Source organism: Lonchura striata, chromosome 7 (genome assembly GCF_050655825.1).
Source record: "Lonchura striata isolate lonStrDom1 chromosome 7, ASM5065582v1, whole genome shotgun sequence".
Lineage (NCBI taxonomy): Eukaryota > Metazoa > Chordata > Aves > Passeriformes > Estrildidae > Lonchura > Lonchura striata.
This window is the reverse complement of record NC_140709.1, coordinates 12,003,551-12,030,085: the sequence shown is the minus strand read 5'-3', so window position 1 is coordinate 12,030,085 and position 26,535 is coordinate 12,003,551. Positions and strand designations below refer to the sequence as shown.

Genomic DNA, 26,535 nt, shown 5'->3' with positions numbered 1-26,535 from the left:
TGAAGAGCTTCTGACTGTTTTTAGAGGCAGAGCAAGACCAGCCTTTTATCTTTAAGCTGGTTGCTGCCACAGATGTAGAAAGGGGCATCTTTACAGATGCGCGGAGCCCTGTCAGGGGTGATCGTACGGGATCGCTATAGCGGCTGTGTGGTATCGCTATCGAGGCTCTGCTAATTCTATTTCTTTAGCTTCTGTAATTTTAGCAGGAAAGGCCCAGGCGGCCAGGCAGCATTGTTGGGGGTGGTGAGAAGAAATAACCTGATGAATTTTCCATCAGCTCAACTCACTCAAATATTCTTGCCGTTAACTTTTGGGGTCAATAATAAATATTAAAACCTGTAGATTTAATAAGTCAATGTAGGTGTTCACTGCCTTTTGAGACCACTTTATCTTTCCATCAAAGATGAAACAAGCTTCTCAAATGAATAAAAAATAGGGCCTCAAGTGATTACAAGTGAGAGCAATTTGAGCTCCTCTCTCAGAACCTGGCAGTAGGCACTTCTGAGCGTCTTCTGACTGCCTAGACACTCTGCTTTAGCACTGCTCTTGCTGTTATATTTTTAGGTAAATATTTCCAACTTGTGTGTACAGACCTTCAGCAACAGTGTTTGCTGCCACTCCAGGCTTGAGGGACGATGCGGGTTTGGATCCCACCAGGCTCTGTTGAGTCTGATTTGCGTTGCAAGTCTAGTTTTCCTTGGTGCTTGCTATAATCTCCTCAAGTTCAAAGAGCGCTTAGCTGCTTGTCTTTGTCAAAAACCCTGTTGGAGATCTTTTATGTCGAAGATGTAGGATTTTTCCGCATGACTTTGATTATTTATTCATTCCACTTCTCTGGTGTATGATAGCGCTGATATCATGAAGACCCCTTGTCTTGCACTGCTCTTGCTCTGAAATTCATGGAGATTTAGTGCCTTTGAAATTGTTTTAAAAGGGAAGGAAAAGTTTTTGAAGTCCCTTTTTTTTTTCTTCTATTCCCCATAACAGTGCCGCAGCACATTTTTCCGGCCTTCCACGCTCCTTTGCCAATTGACATGCGCCACCAGGAAGGACGATACCATTACGAACCTCACTCTATCCACGCTATCCACGGGTAAGTCTTACACCCTCACTCCCGTGCCTTGCTAAAATTTCAGCCACCTGCAATATTCCGAACCCCACTGCTAAAAATCCCTGGGACTCAACTGGCAAGCTGGCCCTACTGGCCACCCTCCACCTCATTGTCCCTATCCAGTGACAATACTAACCTGCCTGGCAGGAGGGTTTTACAGCTCTGTTAAGCCAGTAGAAGTGCCCTACAGCAGCAGGATGGGGGTATAGGGCTTCTTTGTCATTATCCAGCTCAGGTCCCGGGTACAGGCTTGACTTGTGTTTTTGCACCCACCATATTTCTCACATCTTGCCTTGCCTGGGTCATTTCTGTCACCATCTTGGCAAAGACCCAGCACTGCTTCCTCTCTCTGGAGACCTTGTGTACCATTCCTCCCTGCCTGCCAGTTTTGGGGATGGTGGCAAAAGGCTGCCAGGAATGCCGTAATTCAGTTTGATTTCACTGGACAACAGCCCGAATGAGCTGGTAGCATTTTCTAAAAGCAGTAATAAGTCATGGGGGTGTCCATGTCCACCCTGGAGGGGTAATGGTGACCTCTGGGTTTTGGTGGTGACCTTCTCATGAAAACCTCCTCTCCCTGAGGCAGCTGATGGGCAGTGAGCACAGAGACTGTTCAGGGGCTACACCCTACGAGGAGGGCTCATGGTTAATCTCCTCATCCAGGATATGACAGCTTGGTAATTCTTGATTACAGAGAGATCTGTTTTCACCTCCTGTAAGGTTTGATCAGGACAAGGAAAATGGAGCCATCAGGAATGTGAGCAGAGGTTCTAGTGATGGTGAGGCTGGAAGTGTTTCTTCCAGTCCCTGACATGCACCTTTCCCATGAGAGGTGAGGAGCAGTGCAATGGGGTTGGTGGTCCCACGGCTATCCCAAAATCTTTCAACCTGCAGCTGTAGCACTGGGCTCAGACACCAGTTCAGGGACAGGTCCCAGAGCACCCAGTGTAGGGGAACCACTGAGGGCCAGAATCATTTTGCAAGAACAAGGAAAGAGCAGCTAGGGCTCGTCACTTTAAAAACTCCCATTTGATCCCCTGGAGTCCTATTGCAGCCTCACTGTCTGGCCAGAGGCTGTGCTCACCCAGATTTGCAGGGGCTGTTTGTGGAGCTGTGCTGCTTCTGGATAGGTGTGAGCAGGAGAACATACCCTGGGAAGCAAGTAATGCAGACAGCAGCAGCCAGATCTGTGGAGCCCCACAGCTACCACAGCTTTATTATTCTTCCAAAATACTGCAGAGAAATAAATGATAGGGCATTCCCCTGGATCCTACCAGAAGACAAGTCATTGTCTTTTAGGCTGACAGTCAATTTGACTGGATTTTTAAAGGGGCAGAGCAGCTTCTTCCATGCTGTGTGCAAAGGGGAAATGACAAAGCAGGTTGCTAACATGGGAACTGGGGGGGTTAGGGAGGCTGCATGAAATAGTTCTGGCCTTTCATACAAAAATTGTAAAAAAAAAAAGAATAATAACTTGCTGGGAGATTGTTAATAAGCTGGAGCTCTGGTTAATAAAGCATGTAGGGAAGAGGGATATTCAAAACAGAGGGAGATATTCTAACAGTGGTTAGAAGAGAAGCTGGAGGATGTTCTGATGTTTGTCAGAGGTTATTTGTGTGCCCTGCTTGGTGCTCCCCTTCAATCTTCATGAGGAGGTTTGGGGGCACTGCATATGCTGTCGGGCTCCATAGCATTTCTGTGGTGGGCTCATGAGGCAAGGTCTTCTACAAAATGCAACTGAGAGCTTGCCATTGATTCATACCTATGAATCATATGCCCAGTAATCCCGGTATTTTTTCATGCTGGCATTGTCCAGCTGATCAACCTTGGCCCCGTGTACAGCCCTGGCAGATCAGGTTTCAGTTCACCTGCTCCAATATTAATAATCTTGTTAGCAGTTACCACATTTGTCTATCAGTGGACCAAAGATGTCCTGTTTAGTATTTGGGTAGAGTTATTGGCAAATATCTGTTGCATTTCTTCTTTGGGATTCGTCTCTTTCCCAGCAGCTCCACTCACAAATCTAACTTGTGGTGTACGGGACAGAAAACTTGGTTGCAGGTCTTAAAGAGAAAACATACTCCTCTTTGAAGCTACCTGGGCACTGCACTGAAAAGTGCCTTTGTGGCCAGAGAGGCTCCAAAGCTAAGCAGCCAAGTGCTTCTTGGCTGTGACAATTTTCTAGGGTCAAGGGAATGCTACTTGCATTTGGCTGGTTGTCAAGAAGTACCCTGTGCTATGGCACAACCACATTGGGAGAATTCTCTGCAGCTGTGGTCTCAGTCATTTTTCTTCTTCAGATTTTATCTGCCAACATCTTAAAATCATGTCTTGCCCTTTAATCTTCTTGGTTTTTATTCTACATTTCTTGTCTTTCTTCTCTCTCCTCCAGTCTCTGCTCTGGAGGTCACAACGTAGCACTCACCCTCCTCACTGGAGGATGTCCAGAGTGAATTCATCCAGACATGGTTGTAGACCTGGGCTAGAACATACTTGATGATTGCGTGGCTCTTATCCAATACACTGGACAATTTAAGCCACCAGCCCATTTGGGCTGTTGTCCAGTGAAATCAAACTGAATTAGAGCATTCCCGGCAGTCTTGTTCAATACTCTGTGGGCACAGATGAGCTTCTAGAAGTTTGTACTCTGTCCTGGTGGGGCAGAAATCAATCCTTCTTGTTTCAAGAGTAAACAACCCGTAAAAAAAACCCAAGGGCATATGCATATTCTCACTCTAGAAAATTATGGCAAATGTTTGGAAGAAAAATTGCGTCACTGAGTTTTGGCTTTATGATTAATGTGATGGGTGCCTGACAGAGAGCCCCCAATTCATCAAGTCTATATTCTACCTGTCTGCTGTCTTGACAGTACCAAATTTATCTAATTATGGGAACGTTGCACGGCAAATTAAGTGCAGTCTCATTTGTTGCTAACTATGGGGTCTTATTATCTGCCTGCTGTATTATGTCAAAGGTTTGTTTCCTGATTGTTTGATGTGACCTGGCAGCGCATTCCCCTTCATCACTGTTTGCATTTGGCCTAATGAGAATGTACGTTATTTTATCTCAGCTGGAGAGAACTCATCTGCAAGGCTCTCTTGAGCAGAACCACCTGTGGGACCCTTTGCTTTGGAACACAGATGGGAATGTGAAGAACCTGAGTTAAAAATGCCCCCTGTGCCAGGATGGGCCTGAAAGACTTGCTGTGTTTCTCCTCAGTGTTGTCATTCCTTGTGTCTCAGTGATTTTCTTGTTAAGCAGCATGACAAATAATTTTCAGGACTTGAATCTTCTTCTAAACCACTGAGGATTTACTATATGTCCAGAAGCAGATTATGCTGGGGTTTTCTTGAATTCTACTTTAGAGATTGTTTTGGTGTTTCTTTAGTCATTAGGACAACCCACTTTTCTGTACAACCACTGTTGGTTTTACTTGTTTGGTGGTGATTTTTTTGGACATCTTTAATATTTGGACTTCTTTTCTTGGTGTTAACAACAACTTGACAGAATTGTGGTGCTTGCTTGGCTTGTCTAGAAAACAGAAGTATCTCATTCAGATGATTGTCCTGGATTGCAATGATTATGTGCCTGTAGTAATACGGAGTATAGAGGGCAAGGCAGAATTGGAGTCCAGTGGACACTGTAAAGGATGCAATGCAGAATGGAGTGAAACTGAATATTGGATAAAATCTACTTCAGGAATGTAGAACTAGAACAGAATGAATAAAATAAATAGTATTGGTGCATAAAAATGGTATGAGCCAACATTTCCACAATATAACATTAACTTAACAATGAGTAATACTACAATACTCAAAGGCTAAGAAAAGACCAAAAAAACAAAAAAATTGGTGGTTCTGCATTATTCTGGAGGTATAGGATCAAGTTTCAGAGCTATGTACTCTTTTTCCCTGTGATCCTCTCTTCCAGAGCACAGGATGGCCCAGGCTCTGTGGAAGAGCAGTGGTGGGTCTTACATGCATTTTCTGCATGCAGCTTTTATTGATTTCTCAGAATTTCACTCTTTGCTGCTGGTTGTAGGTCAGCACTATTTCAGCGAAAATCATCATCCAGGTGCGTTCAGGTTCAAAGCTGAACCAGAAAAATTCACTTCCTAAGTTAGTACAGGTCCTTTTCTAACAAAAGGGGTATTTTGTATTTTAGTGAACTTCTTCACAAAAACCTAATCCACTGGGGCCTGGTCTCTGCTTTGAGCTAAGAGGGCAGCATCAGCTTTGCAAGACCAAGCCCTTGGCTCCAGAGGAAAGTTGCTGGCAGATATGGGAGGTGATTACGCGCTTACCTGTTTTTTATTGTTATTATTTTTTAAATCACAACAAAAATAACTAAAAACTCCTTAGCTCAGCTTAAAAGTTCCTGCCAATGCAAGAGCCTTCAGGGCTAACCCTAGTAAACACCATGCCTAGGCTTGACCCAGCAAGAAGCTTTTTAACAGTAGCTCCTAAACTGTGGTTAAAACCCATCAGGCATTATGCACTGTACAAAAACAAAAGCAGCCTTGTTTTTCTACCAACATCCTGGTGGTGTTCTAGGATGCAGTTCTGACATTATTTATTAACAAAATATTGTTGTCACTCTTCTGTCCACACATAAAAATAGTAAAAAATACCCCCAAACCCTGAGCTTATAATCACAAATTCCACAGTTTTCATTAGGACTGCATTGTCCCAAAGACTTAAACATAGACATGTCTCCATCTCCATGATAATGTGGAGTTGCCCTTATTTTCCCTCTGGTAGGGATTTTATCTCATTTAATCAAGGATATTCCTCCATTTCCCTGAAATCTTAATATATTATTACAGATTTTTCCCGATATCCAGCCTACACTTTTTTTCTTTATCTGATTTTGTTACCCCTCCCTGTTGAAGTTTGCTTCCTTTTTACTGTGTTAAAAATTACAGAATACTTTTTCAGGACCAGTTAAAATGTTCCTAAGCTGTTTAGGCAGGGTGATTCACAGGCAGAGGAGTTGACTGTTAAACTTTTCATCATAAAAAGATTATGTCTCAAGTGTTTACAAATATGCCAAATTTAATGTCAAACCCAAGATTTTCCATGTTTAATATCTGTTCCAGTCTGAGGAATTGTTGTTTTTTGTGAGATTCAGCCAAGGGAGGCCAAGTGGGGTTAAGGGAAAATATGTTGTTTAGCCATACAAAAAATAATCATCATCATCTTATAACTGCTTTTAGAAACACCAGTGTCTCTTGCTTTAGAGTTGGAATTTGTTATTGTCACAGATGTGCCTTTTGCTGTTCCCATTCTACAAAAACACACATAAAGTCCCATCAGTTTTGCCAGATTGGAATCCTTTGAAAGGTCTTGCTTCCAATACACGCATTGAAAGGGTGTCAGCGTTTCACGGTGAAATTTTCCGACTGCCCTGTGGCCCTGACCACGCTTCAGCTGAACCTTGCCAGGGCTCACCTGACGGTGCTCCCCATTCCCTGCTGAGGCCTCTCTGCCATCCCTTCCATCCAGGGGAATTCCTGACTCCATGGAGGAGTTTGCAGCTGCCTTTGTGCACCATCAGGCGTGTGTAGAGCGCCTTTGGTTGCCCTCCGTGGGGCACCGCTCCCCAGGGCTGCAGCTGGGATCCCGTCACACAGCTCAGGATGGGACCCCTGGTGATGGTCGTTCCTGCAGCAGGGATGCCTCTCGGCTGAGCCACAGAATGTTCATACCAATAAAACCTCTGTGTTTTCATATTTACTTTGCTACTGGAGTAGAAAATCTTTGGCAGGTCATGATTGATGGTACTGTGCTGCTTAGGAGACAGAGCGAGCTCCCTCCGGAGTCAAAGCAAACAGCTGCTCAGAGAGGCCTTCTCATGTGTTTTGCAAAGTTTTACGACTTTCACCAAATAGATACATTGCTCATTTGGGAAACAAGTTTGGGGGCTCCCACATCCAATTTATTCTGTCCCCTTCTTTCCCACATGCTTCTTTTATTTATTTAAGAAAATCAGAATGTGTAAGTTTTCAATGGTTTGCAGGGGCTGGTCCTCTCCAGAAGGCTGGTTCAAACCTCTCCCTGATCTGTAATTAGCAGGAGTCTGTTGCTTTGAGGTGGCTCTTTGGTAACCTACTGGAGGTGATTTGGGGGACTGTCAGTTCCAAGATTAATACTTGATGGTCACTTGATCTCCATTTCTGGGAGACCACAGATGAAATACTAGGATTCTACTGTCATGTTCTGGGAGCTGGAAAAAATACTTTAATTCTATCTGTGATTTATTTTCCTCATCTCTAAAATGTTGTCAGAGTAATACTCACCGTTTTGATATCTTGAGAGCTAAAAAAAAAAATACTCCTTTGGCTTCCGAGATTGGTCTTGTAGCCATTTTCAGGCACCAGGGAAGAGGTACATGGCGCTACCTCCCTGTGCAGAAACTGAGAAGGTGCATGCCTAACATCTGGCCTCAGTGGGAGGACAGGCTGATCAGGTCTTTGGAGAATGGGGAAGGCATAATTCAAAACACTGATCAGGGCTAGTATGTTTCTGTAAGCTTTTCCTATCTCATAAACTATTTTGCAAAAAAAACAAACCAAAATGCAAACAGACAAATAAACAAACAAACCCAAAACTAAACAACGAAATACAACCCCCCACAGCTTTCTCTTTTGAATCATTTTAAATATGTTAAAGCATATTCCATTATGAGACAGATTTACACATCTGTGCTGTTCTTTAAATTCAGGATAGTTTTGTCAAGTGTGTTTAGTTAAATAGCCTTCAGAGTACTTCAAATAACTGAAACCTGAAATTCAGAGGGACCTGAAGGGGAGTGGTTTCAGACTCACTAAACTATGCAATGGAATGCAGATTGGGCTTGGAAACATGTGGGCTGGATCTCCAGTTGCTGAATGCTGTGACATCGGGCTGGAGTGAGGGGTCTGGGTAGCTCAGATGGAGTGAGCCACCAAGTTGCTGGTGCTGTGAAAAAGTGCACCTCTGATTTAGTCTAATCACCACCAGAAGTTTAAAAATGGCTAAGAGGTTTTACTACTGAGAACAAAAGCATGATCTTTGAGGTCTTTTATGTAAACCTCTGGCATGTGTTCATTTAATATGATGTCACTCTGTAATCCACCATTGCTTTTAAATGTCATTCGCAGAGCTTCATGTCAGCGAGTCTTAAGTGATAATCCCTTTGCTTACCTCACTTTATAGTAGATTAAAAGTGACTTCATGCTTCCACCTTATCCTCTGTTAAGCTTGTGCTTTAGAAAAAAAAAATTATTTGAACTTTCTTTTCCTGCTGCTTTTTAAAGAATTTCTAAACAGAGGGTGTGTGTCTTTCAGAAGCTATCTCAATAGGATTGCCCATTCTCCACTGCTTTCAGCATCTGTGAAAATGGATAAATGTTCAGTGCCAATTTCCTGCCCTTTTAAACTCCAGTGTTCTGAATTTGTTTCTCAAGTTTTCTCTCAGATAAATGGGGAGCACTACCCTTCCTGGCCTCTTCTTTTTCTTAATCCTAAATAAGTCACCTCTCTAGATGGTATTTCACCTCTTGCCAGCTTCTTGCAGTCATAAAGACAAGAGATGCTGACACTTGTTGCAGTGTTCTGCTCCTCTGTAGCACTTTCTCTTGTACTGCACAGGGGTCTGTGGGTTCCCCCTTGTATCTCCTGGTTTTGTATCTCTGGGTTGAACTTTTACACTGTCCTGTCACAAATCCTTTCTCAGTATTTAAAGCTCTCCATGCAGTTCACCTTTCTGGCCACCCTCCTTTTTTTCTCTCCCTGAATTTCACCCTCCTGCTGCTAGCACACCTCCTTGTGTAACATGTCCCTCCAGATATTTGCTGCATGTTTTCATATCCTCCTCCCTGCTCTAATGAACTGGCCAGGCTGCAGCCTGCAGCATACAGTCAAATATCAATCCACTCAGCCTCCTCATTTTCACTGTGTTTCTCTGAAATCCTTCCAGTGTGTGTGAAGATAAATGGACAAAACGCATCCATCTCATTGGCTTGTGGAATGAAGCCTGCGGCACATCACTTTTCAGGTGCTGGTTAATCAGGATTCCCAGCTACCAGTGGCCATGGGGAGCAAATTACACAGGGTGCTGAGAGATAAAAACTAATGGCAGGAATGCTGGCTTGTGATGTTGGCTGGAAGAAAAATGCAGGATTTTTAATGTCCATACAGAGCGGAAATTTTCAAATCTCATCCAAAAGTTCCCCCCACGCAGCAAAGAGCAGGAGAGTCAATTTACCCTGGATGGATAAAGGACTGAGTCAATTCTGCTGGGATTAGAACATGTGGTTCGAGGGATAGGTATTTTGGGTCTGATTCTTGGACCACCCAGATGGCTGGGGGAAAAGTTAAAAGAAAAATACCAATATGAAAAGGACCCTATTTGGCAGAACTGTGGATCTGGATACCCTGTGTGCAGCTGACACCTTGCAGACACATCTGCACAAACCAGAGACTGCAGAACTGGGTGCTGCTCCTCTGGCAAATCTCAGCTCTGCACATCACTCCCATAGGAGTGCGTGTGTTTTAGCAGGCTTTCTAGAGCCCTGGCTCTGACACTAAACCACATAAGTATGTTTTTCTTCTGTGTGCCAGACCATTTTGAGAATTTGTGATTTTACACAATTTTCTGCCTTGGAGACTCTTGATTCCTGTTCTTTTATGTTTTACTATTGATATTAAATAGACAGCTAACAGCTAAAATTTAGGGCATTTCTCAAGGGTCAAACTTTTAAAAGTGCCTGTGTTATTTCAAATCATAAATCCCAGTGTACTGGGTCTGGCTAATAGCATTTGAAAGTGGGTGTAGTGGATTTCAAAATAGTGTTGACTCTTAGGCTGGCTTGTGAAGTGCTGGTAATACAAAGGCTCAATGGGTTTTTCAAACAAGCTGGATACTATTTAAGGTCAAACTACTCCAGCCTCTGCTGAAAATCAGGACACTAAAGCCATCTCTAATAAAGGATTTAAGTACCTAAAAATTAATGAAGTGGCTGGAGTGGAGTTAAGAAACACAGACATGCTAATAAGGTGGCTTGTGCATACTTGGAGCCCAGTGTGCATGCCCAGGCCATGCAGCTCCCACAGGATCAATGGGGATGTTTTCTGCCCTATCTCCTCTCTGTTGTAGAAGCATGCACATGGCAAATCTCATGGGAGGATGTGCTGTGGAAAAAACACATTCAAGGTTTAGATGATATCAGTTGGCTAGGCTCCACTTCAAGAGCAAGTTTAGTGCATTCCCTTCTCTCACTTTATTGGCGTATGTGAGGTTGGGTTTTGATATAATTGATCGTGGTGGCTGATAGTGAACCAGGAGAATGTGAGCCTTTTGATGATTTTTTTAAGCAGATACTTGTCAGAGGGGGGAGTGCCTTAGAGCATGGTAGGAGCTGTCCTTTTTCACCCCCTGAGCAGCAGAAAGACCTGTACCATGGTTTCCCTGCTGCTGAGCACATGCTATTAAATTAAATGTGAGAATTAGGCTCCACCCTCGCCTCCTGCCCTTTCTCTGGCTGCAGTTGTGTGCCAGTGTTTATTTTGCACAGGTGGAGCCTCCTCACAGTAGGGGGATGTTTCTTCCTGCACAACTCATTTTATCTCTCTCTTACACCTCTCTCTACTCTGCACACGTGAGCCAAAGTCACTTATAAAAGCACCTGGGTGAAGTCAGGTAAGACTGAAAAAGTATGTTGGGGCTGTGTAAAATGCAGTCACATTCAGCTTTTTGAGTTTAAGTCTCTCAGAGAAATAAATGTGGGTTCTTGAATCCAGTAAGGGCTTTTGAGATATTTTCCTTTTGATCCTGTGAAAGCATCCTGGAGAAGAATTTGTCTTATTCCTTCTCTTGCCCCTTCAAAAGAGACTTTCCTAGCTTGGTTATGGAGATACTTACATGGCATTTGATTTGCAAACCAGCTACTGGACATGGTACCTGCTGATTGAATGCTTCATCTGAAAGCCTCTTAAGATCCCACAGAGTAACCACACATCCCAAAGTACACTGGTAGAGTGGTAAAGTCTACCAGAGTGTGGTTAATACATTAAAAATAGGAAAGTTTGAAGCTTACAGCTCCATTAGGGTGATGTTCTTACATGCACATTCTTGAAGACTATTTGTCTTTACTGTGAGATAAAACACTTGATTTCATAGGCTGTCTTTCATTCTCACTCGAGTGAAGTATGATATTTTACAAGAGAAAACTGCATTGTAGATGACGGAAAGCAGAGTGTAGAATGATAGGGAGGTGAAGGAATTAATGCATTCAGTCATCAAATCAGTAAATTAAAGGAAGATCAATCTAATCAGGACTAGCAAGAAGGAGAGGATTTGTAGAAGATACTTGAATAGCATCTTCTTGAAAAGTATCATCTAAGAGATGAGTTGATAATGCAGAGGGTCACACAGAAAGTGCTCTGGGCTAAAGAACTGTTTTAAAGCCTCTTCCTATTCAGGAAAATGTGTAAGTGTATGCTTAATTAGAAATGCCTGTTTAGGTCTGCTGACTTCAGAAAAACTTTAATGAATGGTCACTTGCTGTCCTGAGGAGAGTGCTGTTCTGAAGGTAGTAACAGTTCTGGTGCCTCCTGTACTGCTGATCCAGGGGCAGAAGCAGGAGGATCTTCATCACTCCACAGCCTCAAAAATCTCCCTTCCTGCATCTCACCACAAACCAGGGTATGTGGCATTTGAGTGCTGAGAAGGATGAGACCCCCAGCCCTGTTTGTGCACATTCAAACTATGCAGAGCCATGGAGAGATGGCTGCATGGGTGCTCAACTCACAGGTCACAGCCACTGCATTCCACAACAGCAGCCCAGATCTGTCTGACATGGTCATCTAGGTAGTCTGAACACAACCTCAATGTAATGAGGACAGTTTAAAATTATCAGAGAGCTGTGGAGGATTTTTTGGAACATTTTATCAAGAAGGAGAGAGAACATGATTTATCTTTTGCATAGGATAAAGTTCACTATGGGATTCAGCATATAGCATGACGTAAAGCCTCAGGCAAGCCAAAAGGTGTTAACATTGTGTGCCCTTTAAATGAGGCAATTAGTCAGTAAAACGAGATGTGCTTAGGTTGGAACTATGTAAATACACTCATTTTATTAATATAAGGCAAAAAATCTAAAAAATATATATTGCTGGGCAATTAAGTCACCAAGTATTGGTTCTATATAAAATTCAAGAGAAGGGGTATTAAACATACTCAAATTTTAATGAAAACATTTGCATTAGTTTTAATAATTCAGCACAAAATGTTATTTAAACATTTCTCTCTGGTTTTGGAATAGGCAAACACAGAGCCATTGTACTGTGGTCTGGAAATGAGAAATAAGAACTGCTTAGGTGCAGTGGATTTCTTTACTCATTTTAGACAACTCAGTGGCAAACAAACCAAGCCTGGCAACCAAAGCTATGCTGAAATCCCAGTTGTGAGGTTTTCCATGTGGTAGAAGCTTTCGAAAGTCCCATCAGTCATCTTTTTGCACCATCAAGTATCACTTGCAGCTCAAGTTGATTTCAGTGGCATATAAGCTCTTACATACTTTCATTGTAGAAAAGGCTGTAGACAGGATTTTGATAAGAAATTCTCCTATCTTGCAGTTTAGTTTTAAAATAGAATTTAAGATCCTGCATTTTACATGCTTGGGGTTTTTTTAATTGTATCAGCTGCTTGATTTGTTTAAATAAGCAAAGGATGTAACAGGTGAAAATAATGTGGATTTTAAAAGTATTTTATGGTTTAAATAATCTAAAGTATTAGTAGTAAACAAGGAAATTCAACTATCTGGATCCAAATTGCCAATATTCACAATTCTATTTGTGCATGTCACATCACAGTACAGGAAAGCTGCTCATAATCTAATGGCAATATAATTGCTCTTACCCATAATACAGTACAATTTGGTACTCATGAAAATCATAAGGATAAATATAACCATTTATGCCTACTAGAAGAGTTTCTAGACAATGAAGAAAAGGTACAAGAATGGACAGGCCATTTTCTAAGGTCAGTCATAGAGTATCTGAGAGACAGAGCAAGTGCAAGAAGTTATAAGGACCTATCAGTAGGAGATAAACTTTTAATTACAAAAATTCCACATGAAAGGTCTCATTCTCTTGTTCAGTGAAGGAAGACAAAAGTTTGACAAGTCAAAAATTAATAACAAATGCAGCCTGTGCTATCATACACATGGATTTTTACAGACGTATTAGTCAAGCTCTTGTAACACCTTCCAAGATGCCAGGTTGCTGGGCTGCACCACATCCACTTTCTACCTTCAGCCCTCAAGAACAGCTTCTAAAAGTCTACAATTTCATTTTAATTAAAGACTTCCTCTTGCACACCACTGGCTCTTTCAACTGAATCTCAAATGTGACTGGGGAGTGCAGACCATGGTACACAGTAGGCCAGGAGATTACTTTCAGCCCAGCTTTCACCCAGTGAGGATGGTAACAGAAGGAGACTAGACTGAGACCTTACACTGCTAAGTAAGGAAGACACCACACACACCCCATGTGCACACACAAATCTTTACTGCACTGGAAGTTCACAGGTCGCAGCAATTTTGCTGGTGAATGTGTGAACCACAAAATTGCCCTGCCTGGGAGAAAAGCACCAATGAACATGGAGCTGGAAGGGTTGGGTTTATGAAACACAAAGTAATGAAGTCAATCACAGAAACCAGATCCTGGAAAAAGTCCAGTTTGGCAAGGTAGTCAAAAACCAAACGAAGGGATAGGAAACCACTGCATCGAGTGCAAGACTTTGGCAGGGAGCACAGTCTGCAGCTCTTCAGCACCAGGCACCTTAAGGAATCTGTCTCTCCATTTGTGTCCTTTACTCACTGAGTCACCCTGGGAAAGGTCACTCATCCAATATGCTGCACCAGAGTGAGATACCTGAAGCAATGTGACATCTGCACAGAAATCAAACCCAAGTCTCTGCTCACCATCCATCCTTATCAGAAATTGTCACATAATTCACCAGAAATGCAAAACCTGCTCTGCAGAGATCAAGCAAGGAAGAAACCAGGTTGACAGAATCCTAAGCTCCAGCAGTACATCAGGACTTGAAGGGAAAGAAGTTAGGGAAAGAAGTTACAGCTCACAGAGCTCCTACCTTCTTCACATTTGGCAGAAGTTGTCTCTTAAACAAACAAACAAACAACTCTTTGAAGAGATTCTTATTCTTGTGGTAACACTCATCCAGGCACTGACAGGATTCAAACCAGACGTGGTTGAGAGAAGTCTGGAGTCATACCAGGTTTAGCTCTTGCATGCCAAGAGAGGTCAAGACCTTGCCAAGCCTTGAGCAGACAGTCCCAGGACATGGAGGAAGTGGTGCTGGTGGGAGAATGCCTTTCCCTCCGACTCACTAGGCAAGGCCATGTGATGATGCTCTGGTGAGGAATATGAAGTGGTTTTCATTGTTATCCACTAAAGCCCAAAAGTCCACTGTATTTGTCCTCTGTAAAGATCCTCTGGAACCCTTAAAAGACACAACTTCTAAAATAATATAATATAATATAATATAATATAATATAATATAATATAATATAATATAATATAATATAATATAATATAATATAATATAATTAATATAATATATATAAGCTGGCTCAATTCCATTTTAACGTCTTACATTCTGGTCATCTCGTCCTGGGTGAGGGTTTGAATTTCTCTGACCTAGCCTGAAAAGTGGTTGAGTTATGTGTTTGCGTACAATTTCTTTTTCAAAGATGGCTAGAAATGTATTTGACTTTGGAAGGCTACAATTTTGCCAAGTGAATGATGTGGTTTGGGGTCTGCTGACACTGGTTTCATATGACTATTTCTCTCTTTAGAGAATTCTATTTGAAACAATATACAAACAGGTTGTAACTATTGAGACTTCAAAATGTACTGCATAAAACTTTGTAGATACTTCACTGTCCATCAGTTCCTAGCAATACTTCTTAGAGAGAATCAGTTGGGCTGGAGGACAAGGAAAAAAGAGAAAAATAGAAATCACTTCTATATGATTTCTCTCCTGGGAACCAACTGCAAAATCCTTGTAGCTGATCTATAGAAAATAGAATTATTCACCCTGACCTGATCCCTATAATATGCCAACTCTAATGCTGTACCTTGATCCCCAAGGGTACAGCATGGGATCAGGGTAAAAGAGCAGCACGGTAAAACAGCAGCAAAGGCCTCATTTTAGAGGCCATAGAACTGAAAATGTCATTGGCCTCTTGAGACTCTTTTCAAACCAGCACCACCAACACAGTCTAACCTGAGTGGTTATCAATTACTCAAACACTGGTAATTCCTTGAAAATTTGGTCATCACAGGAAGCAGACGCTGGGATATTTTGTCTGCACGCTAACATTCTAGACTGCTCTAAACTGGCTTGTTTGACACCAGTTCTGGGACCTCTGTGATGATACTGGAGTAGCAGCAATGCTGTCTGAAAATAACCACCACAGCTCTAGAGTCCCTCTTCATTAAACCTGGACTTATCCTTTGGAAAAATCATCTAAAGAATCATAACTGAAGTGAAGTCTTTCATGAGAATACCAGCAAATAATCCACTGCTGCAAGAGGTCTGAAGTCAATAGCCGAGTCTGTATCGACACAAGAAAAATTACTAATGTGAACAAATTTTACAGCACAAATACACAAGCAGGATTTAGTAAACAGGAGGTACCAGAACTGTTTGTGTGAGGAGGATGTCTGGGGGCCTTTGCCAGCACTGATGCTGCAAAAAACCCATTTTTCAGGCATCACCCCAAACCCAGCTGCAGTTCCCTGGAAGGGGGAGCATAAAGAGTGGCTGTGCCTCTGCCATTGGAGCTTTTAGGAGGGAAACAGTTTCAGACTTGGCATCAACCTGGTGCTTTTGGGAATTTGTGACATTTGAGGTCAGGCTGGCATAACTTAAGGGTCAGCTGAGGACTGGAGGTACTGAACTTGCTACTTTTACCCAGCTGAGCATAGTGCCCAGTTTTTACCTGAGCTGAAGGAAGGTCTGGGGTATCTAATATTGATGGGAGGCCCCATGCAGGCAGAGCGGCAGGTAAGAGCAGTGGCCAGGAGAGGTGAGGCCGTGGTACAGCCCTAAGGACAGAAGCCACTGGTGGGTGGTGGCATGGTGATGAGCTGCCTGTGCCCAGGCCTCCTCTCCTGCTAGGCTGGTGAGCACAGACCTACTGGACACCAACATAGCACGGCAGATGTGCAGGGCTGCATTCTTTGGCCTGGAAAGACCATGTGCGTGTGTACATCGCTCTCCAGCTACAATGACAACGGCTCTTTGAAATGCTCTTCTGCATTTGCATTTACAAAAGCTGGATAAGCCTTTTTAAAAAAAAAATCTGATAAGTAGCAGGCAATTGAATTAACCACTGTTGACTGTATTGCTGTCTCTTAACAAACTCCATCTGTATGGTCTCCCTTTGTAGACACAATTTTATAACTTAATTTCCCTACCAAAACATCAGTGTTTACTTAGTAAGAAATCTGTTCTTTGTCAGCTTAAAACAGTGATTTCTTTATTACCACTCTGCGCAAGGAATGACAGCACAAAGTTGGCACTGAAGCAAGTCTGGTTGAGTCTACAGCGTTGTAATGGAAACAGGGTGAACTGAGGGTCAAGTATAATGGGATTTGTATACAGAAATGTGTCTGCATAAGGAATAGCTGCATGAGATAAGAGAATGAAAGATGAGGCCCACAGGTCTCCCTTTGCATGGCGTTTTGAAGGAGGTATTGCTGTAGGCACACAGCAGGCACAGGAGATGGGGTTACCTCTGCACCAGCATAGCAAAGTTCCCTAAATCACATGTGCCTGCTCCTGCACCAGCTGATGTTGGTGGGCGTAGGACGGAGTGGGACAGTCATCAGGGATTACTCTTAAGAATATTTTGTGTGTAATTTTTACTGATTTTGGGAAGTATAGGGTCAGTGAGGGGTTTTCAAGCTATTACAGTCTGTGGCCTTCCTAAAAAATTCCTAGCAGAGTTATTAAACGTAGTATCATGAATTTGGCCTGAATAACAAGAGATTTGCAGAGATTTTTCGCTGTCTTTCACAGCCCCTAAAGGAGATTTTAGTGTTTCCCAAGGGGTTTGCAAACCACAGGTGGAAAAGCACTAGTGCAAACTTTCAACAGTAAACAGCTGGGGAACATCAGATCCCTATTCCTTCCCTGATAAATGTGTTATATTTTCCTACACTGTTGAAAAACTGAAAGAACAGGAGAGCAGCTGTAGTCAATGACACCAGTGGATCTGGGAGCAAAGGACTTTTGCAAGGAAGTTTTTTTTGGGTGGTTACATGGCAAATGAGATATGAAACACCTCGTATTTTCTTACCATGAGATGATGATTTGCAGGGTGGGGGAAGCATCCTGGCTGTTTTGAAGTATGTTCAAATTGTACAGTGTGGTGAGCAGGGCTGGGATTTTGCCATAGGACTGGACTTCTGTTTATTGCTTTTACTTTTTCCTGTCATAGAGCCTTTCTCAGTATTACATTGCAGGCTAGATCTACATTGCAGGCAGAGAAATGCCAGTTGTTGCAGGCAGTTGGGGAGAGACTCTGCTTTCTCTGAATTTTTTGTGCTTAACTTTTCCCTATACAAAATTAAACCCCAGAAGAATGCTGCCTAGATTTAAAAAAAAAAAAAAATAATGTATGTCTCATTCATGTTCATTTTCTTTCTAATGTTAAAAAAAGCAAATAGAAAGGGGGAAAAAAGTGATAGATTAAAAAGAAGGAATTAAGGTTGAAGTGCTGATTTATTGTTAATTCTCTTATTTTGTACAGAAAACTCCAGATACTTCAAGAGAAAAGCTTGTTTGGAATAAAAAGGGTTTATTCCCTACAGTCATATCAGTGAAAAACTTTTACCTAGTTCTGCTCTTCACCATATAATTGCTTGCTTTTCAGCATCCTCAGTGCAAAGCAAAAGCTGGTTAGATCAGCCAGTCTGCTGGATCAGATCTTACATTACATCTTGAGCTCTTTGAGTGCCATTAGCATTTCCTTTTAGAAGTGAAGAAATATTGACAGTTTGGTAGGTTATCTCGCATTTTACTGCACGTTAGGGCACTTCAAAGTCTTTATGTAGTGATGGGAACTGTCACGAAGTAGATGTGAAAAGGGCCTTTGGTCCAACTAAACCTGTCAGCAAAAAGATTTAGGGCAGATGGTTATTATTAGAAATCAATGTATTTATTATATATTGTTCGGGAATATTTCCCTTTGGAGGTTACTGTGAGTACTGTTGCTGTTTAAAATGTGTCAAATGTCAGTAAAATTAATTCCTGCAGAAAACCCAGGGAGCCCCAACCAAAAGCTTTGTTACTGTGGGAAGGCATGTCTCTTACTCCTTTGTGCTGTGATGCACCAGAGGCAGGTACACACACAGCACACCAGCAGAATGCCTGGCGTGTGTCTGTGTGTGTGTGAGATGTATTTCTGTGCAGCTATCACAATCACCTTTATGTACTGACAGAGCTCCTCTGTCTGCTGTGTCTGGAAAGGCTCTGTAGATATCTGTGCTGTACCTATTCCCATTTTGTTATATTCCCCTTTGTAGACTATGGGGTTTGGTTACTTCCAGTTAGTTACAGCAGCTTACTGCTGCTTAGGGCAAGTGTGTCATTTTTCTAAGGCTTGAGCACCAATGATTTTCCCCCGTACTTTAGAAAAGAGAAGCAGGACATTTCAGAGTTTTGTACTTAATTGGATGTAGGTTTTCCTTCCTTGGTGTCTTGTTTAGCTATAGGTTTTAAGATATAGGACCTTGGATTATGGGAAGAGGACATTCCCAACAGAAAAGGAGCATATTAGCAGAAACATTAATGCTGGAAGTCGTTGTCCTGGAACAAAGATTCATTTTCCATTCACCCCGTGATTTACAGCACATTCCAACCAAGTGATTTGGCTATGGTCTTCTGGCATAACATTGTTTGCCCTTTCCCTGACATTTTGCATATAAAGAAAAGTTATGAGCTTCTTGGGCATTCAAGGTACCAGGAAATGCAGGAGTCTTACCTAATTTGTTAACATGAAATTATAGATGTCAGACACAGACTCTGTTAGTTAACGTTGGTTAGAGTAATGCTGCAGCCAGTTGATTGTATTACAGTCATGATGAAGAGGAATGGTCTTTTTTTGCTTTTCTGGGATATGACAGGTATGGAGCCAAGGCAGATTTAAAGTGTAATGAATGAATAAGCATTTTTTGTGGTTTGCCTGACTCTTCCATGAGCCCCATTGCTGTGGTGTTGCTGCCTCTGTCTTTCTCCTCAATGGGTTAGTGCTGGCATAACATGGAAGCAGACTTTCCCAAAGTAGTAAAGGAATTGTCTTTTAAATGCTAAACCCTTCTGTAGCACTTGAATGTTATAACCTTTTAAGGGAGAGAGGCCTCCACCCAAAAGTAGCATAGGAAGAAGACACTGGGCAGGGATTCAAAAACTCAGATTTCTTCCCCACAAACATGCACTTCCATTTGTTTTCCCAAGCCCAATTTCTTCACAGCTACAAGCAAAGTATTCACTTGAAAGTGCTAATATCCTCAACATGTGTCCCAAGGGAAAACAATGAGATGCAGAGAGATGGCTGTGTCACATCCAACACATCTCTCTAACACCCGTTTCCCACATCCCCACACCAGGGTTGACTCCTCTCAGATCTCCTCAGCTCTGCCATCAGGATCTGGTCTGCGTCTGCACCTCTCCCCATCTTTTTCCCCACCGATTCCTACCTCGCTTGCTCCTTCAGTCAGCCATGTCACTGCACAGCCTTCATCCCCTCCCCACCCTGACCTTGCAGCATTTTGACACCCCAACTCTCAAAATTTGTGACTACTGGAATCAAGTTCTCATGCAGGGTGGTTTCACCCTGAAACTTGTGTGCCTCCAGGTTTGCTCCTTAGGTTGGCTTGCTTTCTCTGGCTCCTACACTTCTATCCATGCTTTCCTTCATGCCTTTTCTCTCACCTTTCTTCCTTCTCTCCCCCTCAGCTAACTTCCTTGAAGTTCCCCTTCTTAAAATACGCTTCTTCTCTGAAGGCTTTCATCATTAATCTCTCAAGAAACTATCTTAGAGGCTCATCTGCTGTGCTTTGATTTATTCGTTGTGCAGTTTTTTTGGTAAGTATCTCACAAGAACTGAGCTGGTCATCCTTCTACCTCCATTCCTAAAGGAAAGCTTGTGTGAAAAGGTGAGCTTTCAGAACTTAAATTAAAAGATCATGTAAGTAAGATAATTAGATAAAAAATAGGATATTAGGATCTGAAACAGAATGTTTACTTGCTTTGATGTGCTTTTGGAACATATGTCTGCACAGTGGGTTGTGTGGCTGATTAAGTATAAAACAATCTGAGGAAAAATCACCACTATTAAGCTTAAATCAAAGATCTCTCCCTCAGACACTAATTTGATTAGGGTTTGAAGGTCTCGTATCAACTCTAATTTCTACCTTTGATGTCTTGCTTCTTTGTGTGTCATATAATGGAGGGCAACCTTACTTATAAAAATTTGTGGTTTTCTTCCATTTTAAAGCAAATATTGTTATTGTTGTTGTGTTGCAGTTGTGACTACAAATGTCAGCCAATACTAGACCCTTGTTGTGGTAAATGCAGCACAAATGCAATGAGAAACCATATGTGGTCAGGAGAGTTTTTAATCTGAGAACCAATTTCTGTGCTCAGGCTCCCAACTTTGGTCTCTCCAAAAGTTGCCCCTGACCCCACTGAGGCTGGCAACCTGTGAGCTTAAAAACTTTATTAACTTATGGTAGAATTTAGATGAAAAAATATTCCAATGGTTTCAAACTCTAAACCAAAACACTTCTGATTTCATTATTAAAAAATAATATATATCAGGTGAAATAAAATAGGTTGTTTGATTTGTTCTTGGGTTTAGATATTTTAGATGTAGGATTGAAGTCAGATATGTTTGAATATGGAATCATCTTTCAAAAGGAAAAATGAAAGATGTTTACCACCGGTTTTTTCCACTTTTGTAACAAAAAATGCTTTTACTTACCCAAAGCAAGTATTTTAAATTGCTCACAAGCTAGAAGTAGCTTAAAGTCTAAAGGATGGGGAAAAAAATAATGCAAAGAAATTGTACCTGCCTTATATTATGATACTGTGTAGTTGAAAAACATAAGAGTTGTGTTCTTGTTGCTCTTCCCATTGGTGGCAGAGTTTTCTTTGATTTCAGTAGTACAAGGTTAGACTTAAGGCATGATAACTACCATTGCCAATGGATGTGAAGTGGGATTTTCATAGTGTCTACCTAAATCCTTCTCAAAGCGCTGCCCAAGCCACAAATTCACAAATAAGGGATTTCATATTCAAAGTTTTTTATCTGTTAAGGCCCAATGGAATTATCACAGTTATCTGATCTGACATCTGCAACACTGATTGCATAGGATTCCCGTCTTTAATTTCTACAGTGGGAGAAATTAATATTTGCTACTATTAGAACTCCAAACCTTGCTGTGCACTTAAAGCTCATCTTTTAAAAAAACATCTCGTTTTGCTGTACAGCCTTGTTGCAATGCTGAATTTGCCAATTCCATCCATAAACCCATCTAATGGGAACCTACCCTTGTTGATAAAAATATCTTTTAAAATCAATATTTTATTGTTATAAACCTTTTATTATTACTTGTATGCTTCCTTTCTTGATAAAAGACATGTTTGAGGGGAGATGAGAAAATATGAACTGCATGAAACATACCCATTAAATTTCTGCAGAAAAGCCATAACAATTTTTGCTCAGATTCATAATCTCTATAACATAAGTGAGAGCATTAACTGCTGAATTAGCCATGGTAGCTCTGATTTTCTATATATTCCTCTTTGTGAGTATGAAAAAAAAAATATATTGACCTTATTTTAGAGCTGAGAAGATACAGGGGAAAAATATATTACTTGTGCTGTGCATCCCAATGGAGTGGGGGCTGGGAGATAGCAGTGATGTCTCTGGAGTCCCCATCTCGATCTCTTTGTAGAGGGACACAGAGGCCGGCTCTCCAAGTTGATAGTCCTATATTCGATCATCAGGTCCCTTTACTGGGTAATTATCAACTTGTTGCAGTGCTGGGAGAGCTGGGGAGAGCGAGTGATTCCCCATCGCCTCATTACCAGGCTGCCCTGCGCTCCCCGGAGCGGCTGCGAGGCAGCTCTGGGCACATCCTCTGCTCTCCGAGCTGCAAGGGAGGGAAATCTTTGTGAATGATCAAATGCCATGTGAATTTGATAGTCGTGGCCCAGGTTTGACCTCGGGAAGTTACCTTGTTTTGAGGGACCTCGTGGGGTTTGATCCTCAGGGTACCGCACAACTGTTGCGACCTCTCGCCCTTCCTGTTGTAAGGGACTTTAAATCAGAAATAAACAGAGGTGATGCTGAGCGGCTGGTGAGAGCTGTTTAGACTGATGCATTTAGCATGAATCCTGGGGCACTTTAGGTTTCCTGTTGAATACAGCTTTGGCATCCCATCCATACAGTGTCTGCCATGAGAGCAGTCCATTTTCCAGTCATCTGTATGGTTTTCTCCATCTCCTTCAGACAAAGGTGTTGTTCTCGGTACACAGGACTTGGAAAAACGGGCTAGGAAGTTTTATGTAAAACAGAACAAAATGAAGTTTTGGGGTTTAAAAGTGGGGTTTAAAAATGACTGTTGGTTTTAAAAGCGCTTTTTTTAATAGCAAAACTCTACCAGAGTATGATACCTCTCCCCATGAGTAGTTCTGTTCCTTGCTTCTATGTTTGTTTAGCAGCTATGAATTTCTTTATTGTAGAGCAAAACAATTGCCTTCAAGTGTCCATATTCCATTAAGCATATGGAAAAGTATTCAGCCCTTTGTTTTCTGCAGAATGAATTTATTTGTCACTTAAGTATTAATTTAAACTAGTCATGGAACATTAGTGCTTGGTAATTGTCCACATTTTTCTGGGGTTTATTTAACTGATTGAGATTATTTCAGAAATATGCAACTTCTTTAACTGTTCCATTCATTGCTGAGTGTCCCTTGCAGAGGCTGCAGGCTCACAGCAGTGACAAGATGTTGCCCCATCACGCAAGATTTTGGAACTGCTGATGCATGTCCACTGAGGGAAAGCGGTAAAAAGTCACCCCAATTCTTTTCATAGCAGCCAGCTCTGGTTTTGCCAGTTCCTGAGGTTTTCCCTTCCAGGAGCCCAGCCCAATTCCTCAGAGAGGATGCTGCTCCTCTGCCGTGGGACCACAAGGCTTCTTTCTCAGCACTGCATCCAGCAGCAGCATCAAAGGCAAGCACCTGCCAGGCTCCAAGGGCACACACATTCTCCAAGGGAGAATGGTGCTCTGCCTCACTGAAAACCATGGGCTGAGCTTTTTTTGCCTCAGTTTTCAAAGAAAACTGCCAGCTCCTTCCCCCAGACTTCAGACAAGCTGTCACTCCTTTCAGCAAGAAGCAAGAAAATTAAGCAGATCTCTTTTCCCCAGTGAAGAAATGTTATGGAGTGACCAGCTCCTGGGAAACCACCAGAAGTCTGCCAGTGTCCCACAGGCAGTGTGTATCATGTCTCATATGCTGGTATCTCTCCTTTTGTTGATTGTGTTTCTCTGTTGTCAAGTGTCACCATTGCCCCATAGTTCTGTTTCGCAGGCAGCTGAAGCCAGGTAACTTGTGCCAGGATTTCTGCTCTCCCAGAGGGGTCATCCACTACACTGGTAAAGACCTACTCTCTAAAGCCTTTAGCAGCTTGTATGCCCCCAGCACCACCTGCAGCCCTTAGGTGACATCAGGTAATGTCCCCCACACCTCAGTGTCTCCCTCTGTTAAAGAGCAGCAAAGGAAAAGCCACTGCTGGGTGGGGAGGGAAATGAATCCAGGCTCACGTGCTTCATCAGAGATGCAAATTGCTCTGCAAATCCTGAGCATTAATTATAGAGCCTGGGCTTCTCGCTGGAGCCACGGGGAAAACAGGTCCCTGGCTCACATTAAATTTAATGGTGTTTGGACACCCAATTCTCTTAGCCTATTTGAAAACCAGAATCCCACTTTCTCCAGATATATATGTGGTCAGGTGAAATCCCTCATCCCACTGCAGACAGCAACATTTTTACAGCATTGCATTCACCCTCAGGTGGTGGGGTGTTTTCCTTGTGCCGTCTGTGGGATCTAGGAAAGAAACAGGGAGTGACATAGTTAGCAGAGGTCTAGACAGAGGGCTCAATGGACAGGCTGAGGAACACAGCTCTGGCACCATGGTTTCATTGCATGGTTCACTACACCCAGCTGAAGGCTGTCCCACTGCAGGGTCTGGGAGATGGGCATGGAGGGCCCTGCACACCCTGGATGTGAGCTGGACATGGAGACAGAGCTGCCTTCCTCCAGCACTGCTTCATCTCTCATCCAGTGCCTCCAAAGGTCATTATATGATGGTTCTCTTCTGCAAGGAGCAGACCTATGAGGCTACAGCTGCCTCTACTATGTAGCTGCAGTGGCAGTGTGATAGCTCAGTGTGGGATGAGATAAGAAATAATGCAGTTGGGAAAAAAGTGGGGGAAAAATCAAACATTTGGGGGTTAGGAGCAGAGGATGCCCCTGGCTGAGTGAGTTGTTGCTGGTAAGCAGCTCCTGGAAGCCACGTTATTTTGTGACGTGCTGCAGTGTGGGATGTTGTTTTTCTAGGATTGTAGGTGTACAACAGTGAGAGGTGATCCCTGCCTGGGAGGGCTCACAAAAGCCAGACTTTGATGAGAGTATGGATGTCCTAGTTCGCAGATGAACCAGTGAGCAAGGACAGAATTTAAGCAGAGCCATAAGAAGCTGCCTACTCTCTAGCCCAGTCTTTGTGCACAGGGCCAACCTCATGTTCAAACACCAGCTGTGTTTCCAGCTGCATGCATTTTGGGGAAATTCTTGATCTTTTTCCCAGTGTTACCTCTTTGTTCAGGGTGGAGTTTTCCTATTCTGAGGGACTCCAGCATTTCTGCCTAATTTAGCACAGAGAAAATGAACAGCAAACCCTTCATATTGTTATACGCATTTTAGATGTCGGCCTCACAGTTTGATCAGCAGAGGCTCCAAAGGCTCATAAACCTGGTAATACATAGTTCCAGGACTGCATCAAAGAAGTTCACAACCCTTTTGGGAGAAGCTGTGAGTACTGATGAAAGAGGGAACTTATTGTATATGTAAGAAAACCTCTTTCATGGCTTATGTATTAAGGCAGGCTCTGTGGCCCAGGGAAGATTGGGGCTGCTTTTAATTTACATCGCCCCTCACTTATATTAAGTCTTCGTCAGAAGAAAAATTAGTCAGATGTTTTCTTAATGACATCATTTTTTTTAATCCTGTTTCATTTTTTCCAGATGAGGCGGTGGAGATTATTAGAAATGAATTGAAACTAAATCTGGAACAGAGACTTTGATTCACTTCTCCCTCCTCCCCGGTAGAAATAAATTGGTCGGCTCCGTGCTCGGATGCCTTTATTAGCAGCCTCGACAGAAACCAGCCCCAGCGGCCTCGGCTGCAGCTTCCTGAGCTCGCCGCCGCCACGGCTGACGTCATGGCGAGAGGCACCAGGGAGTGACTTTGGTCACCCCATAATTTTGGTAATGGAAGGCCATGGCAACACAGGTGGGGAGGTTATGAGGTCTGAAATAGCCATGCCATCATCAGTTCGTCTTTCAGTGTCATGAAAGAAGACAGGGTTGATGCTGGTGGGTGTTTCTCTGGCAAAACCCCAGCCTGGGTCTCATGAGCCACCTGTTTTGGTGGCTGTGCATCTCCACAAAGCCTTTATGTGTGACAGATTTTCACTGCCTGGTATTTCACACCACCGAGTGTGCTCTCTACCACACTGTAGAGTGCATTTCTACAGGAAAGCACTTTGAACTATAAATATTTCAGCAGGCATTTAATTTACTACCCATCAGCAGAAAGTGTTCAAAAAGCCACAAGGTTTACTAATTTATCAGAAAGACAGAGAAACACACAGAAGATCAAACAAAGACAAACACGCTTGTTAAATTGCTGAATAAGTCTGCAAAGCTTATATTACATTTCTATGTGGTTTTGTTGATATGCAAGTATTACAAATAAATTAAAATGCACCTGAACTGTTGATAAGGCAGGGTGGGACTGAGATCCTGAGGTGCTGGTGGCGTGTTGAAACTGCTCAGGTCTTCGTGTTTGTGGTTGTCTGTGTGTGGAGAGACAGATCTTCCATGCACTCACTAATGGCATACTTGAATAGTCTTAGTGAAGGGTCTTTGTAATTCCCTCCCTTAGATCAGCCCACGTCCCAGATCCCTGACCTCCAAATTCCTGTTGTCTTCTGTGCTCGGGGTGCAGCCCCACGGGGTGCACATCCATCTCCCTCAGCTTTGCCAGAGCACCCAGTCAGG

At 42.6% G+C, this 26,535-nt stretch overlaps 1 protein-coding gene across 9 annotated transcripts in view; it reads left to right on the top strand.

Moving 5' to 3' along the window:
- GLI2 (GLI family zinc finger 2) overlaps positions 1-26,535 on the top strand; it is a 381,010-nt gene that overhangs the window by 313,553 nt on the left and 40,922 nt on the right. For 8 of the 9 annotated variants that reach the window (XM_085584944.1, XM_085584946.1, XM_085584945.1 and 5 more), the window contains one exon: positions 988-1,093. The exons of the other annotated variant lie outside the window; for it this stretch is intronic. In XM_085584944.1, the coding sequence (XP_085441070.1) occupies positions 988-1,093 (106 nt within the window). The remainder of the gene's footprint in view (positions 1-987; positions 1,094-26,535) is intronic. 9 annotated transcript variants of the gene reach the window in all.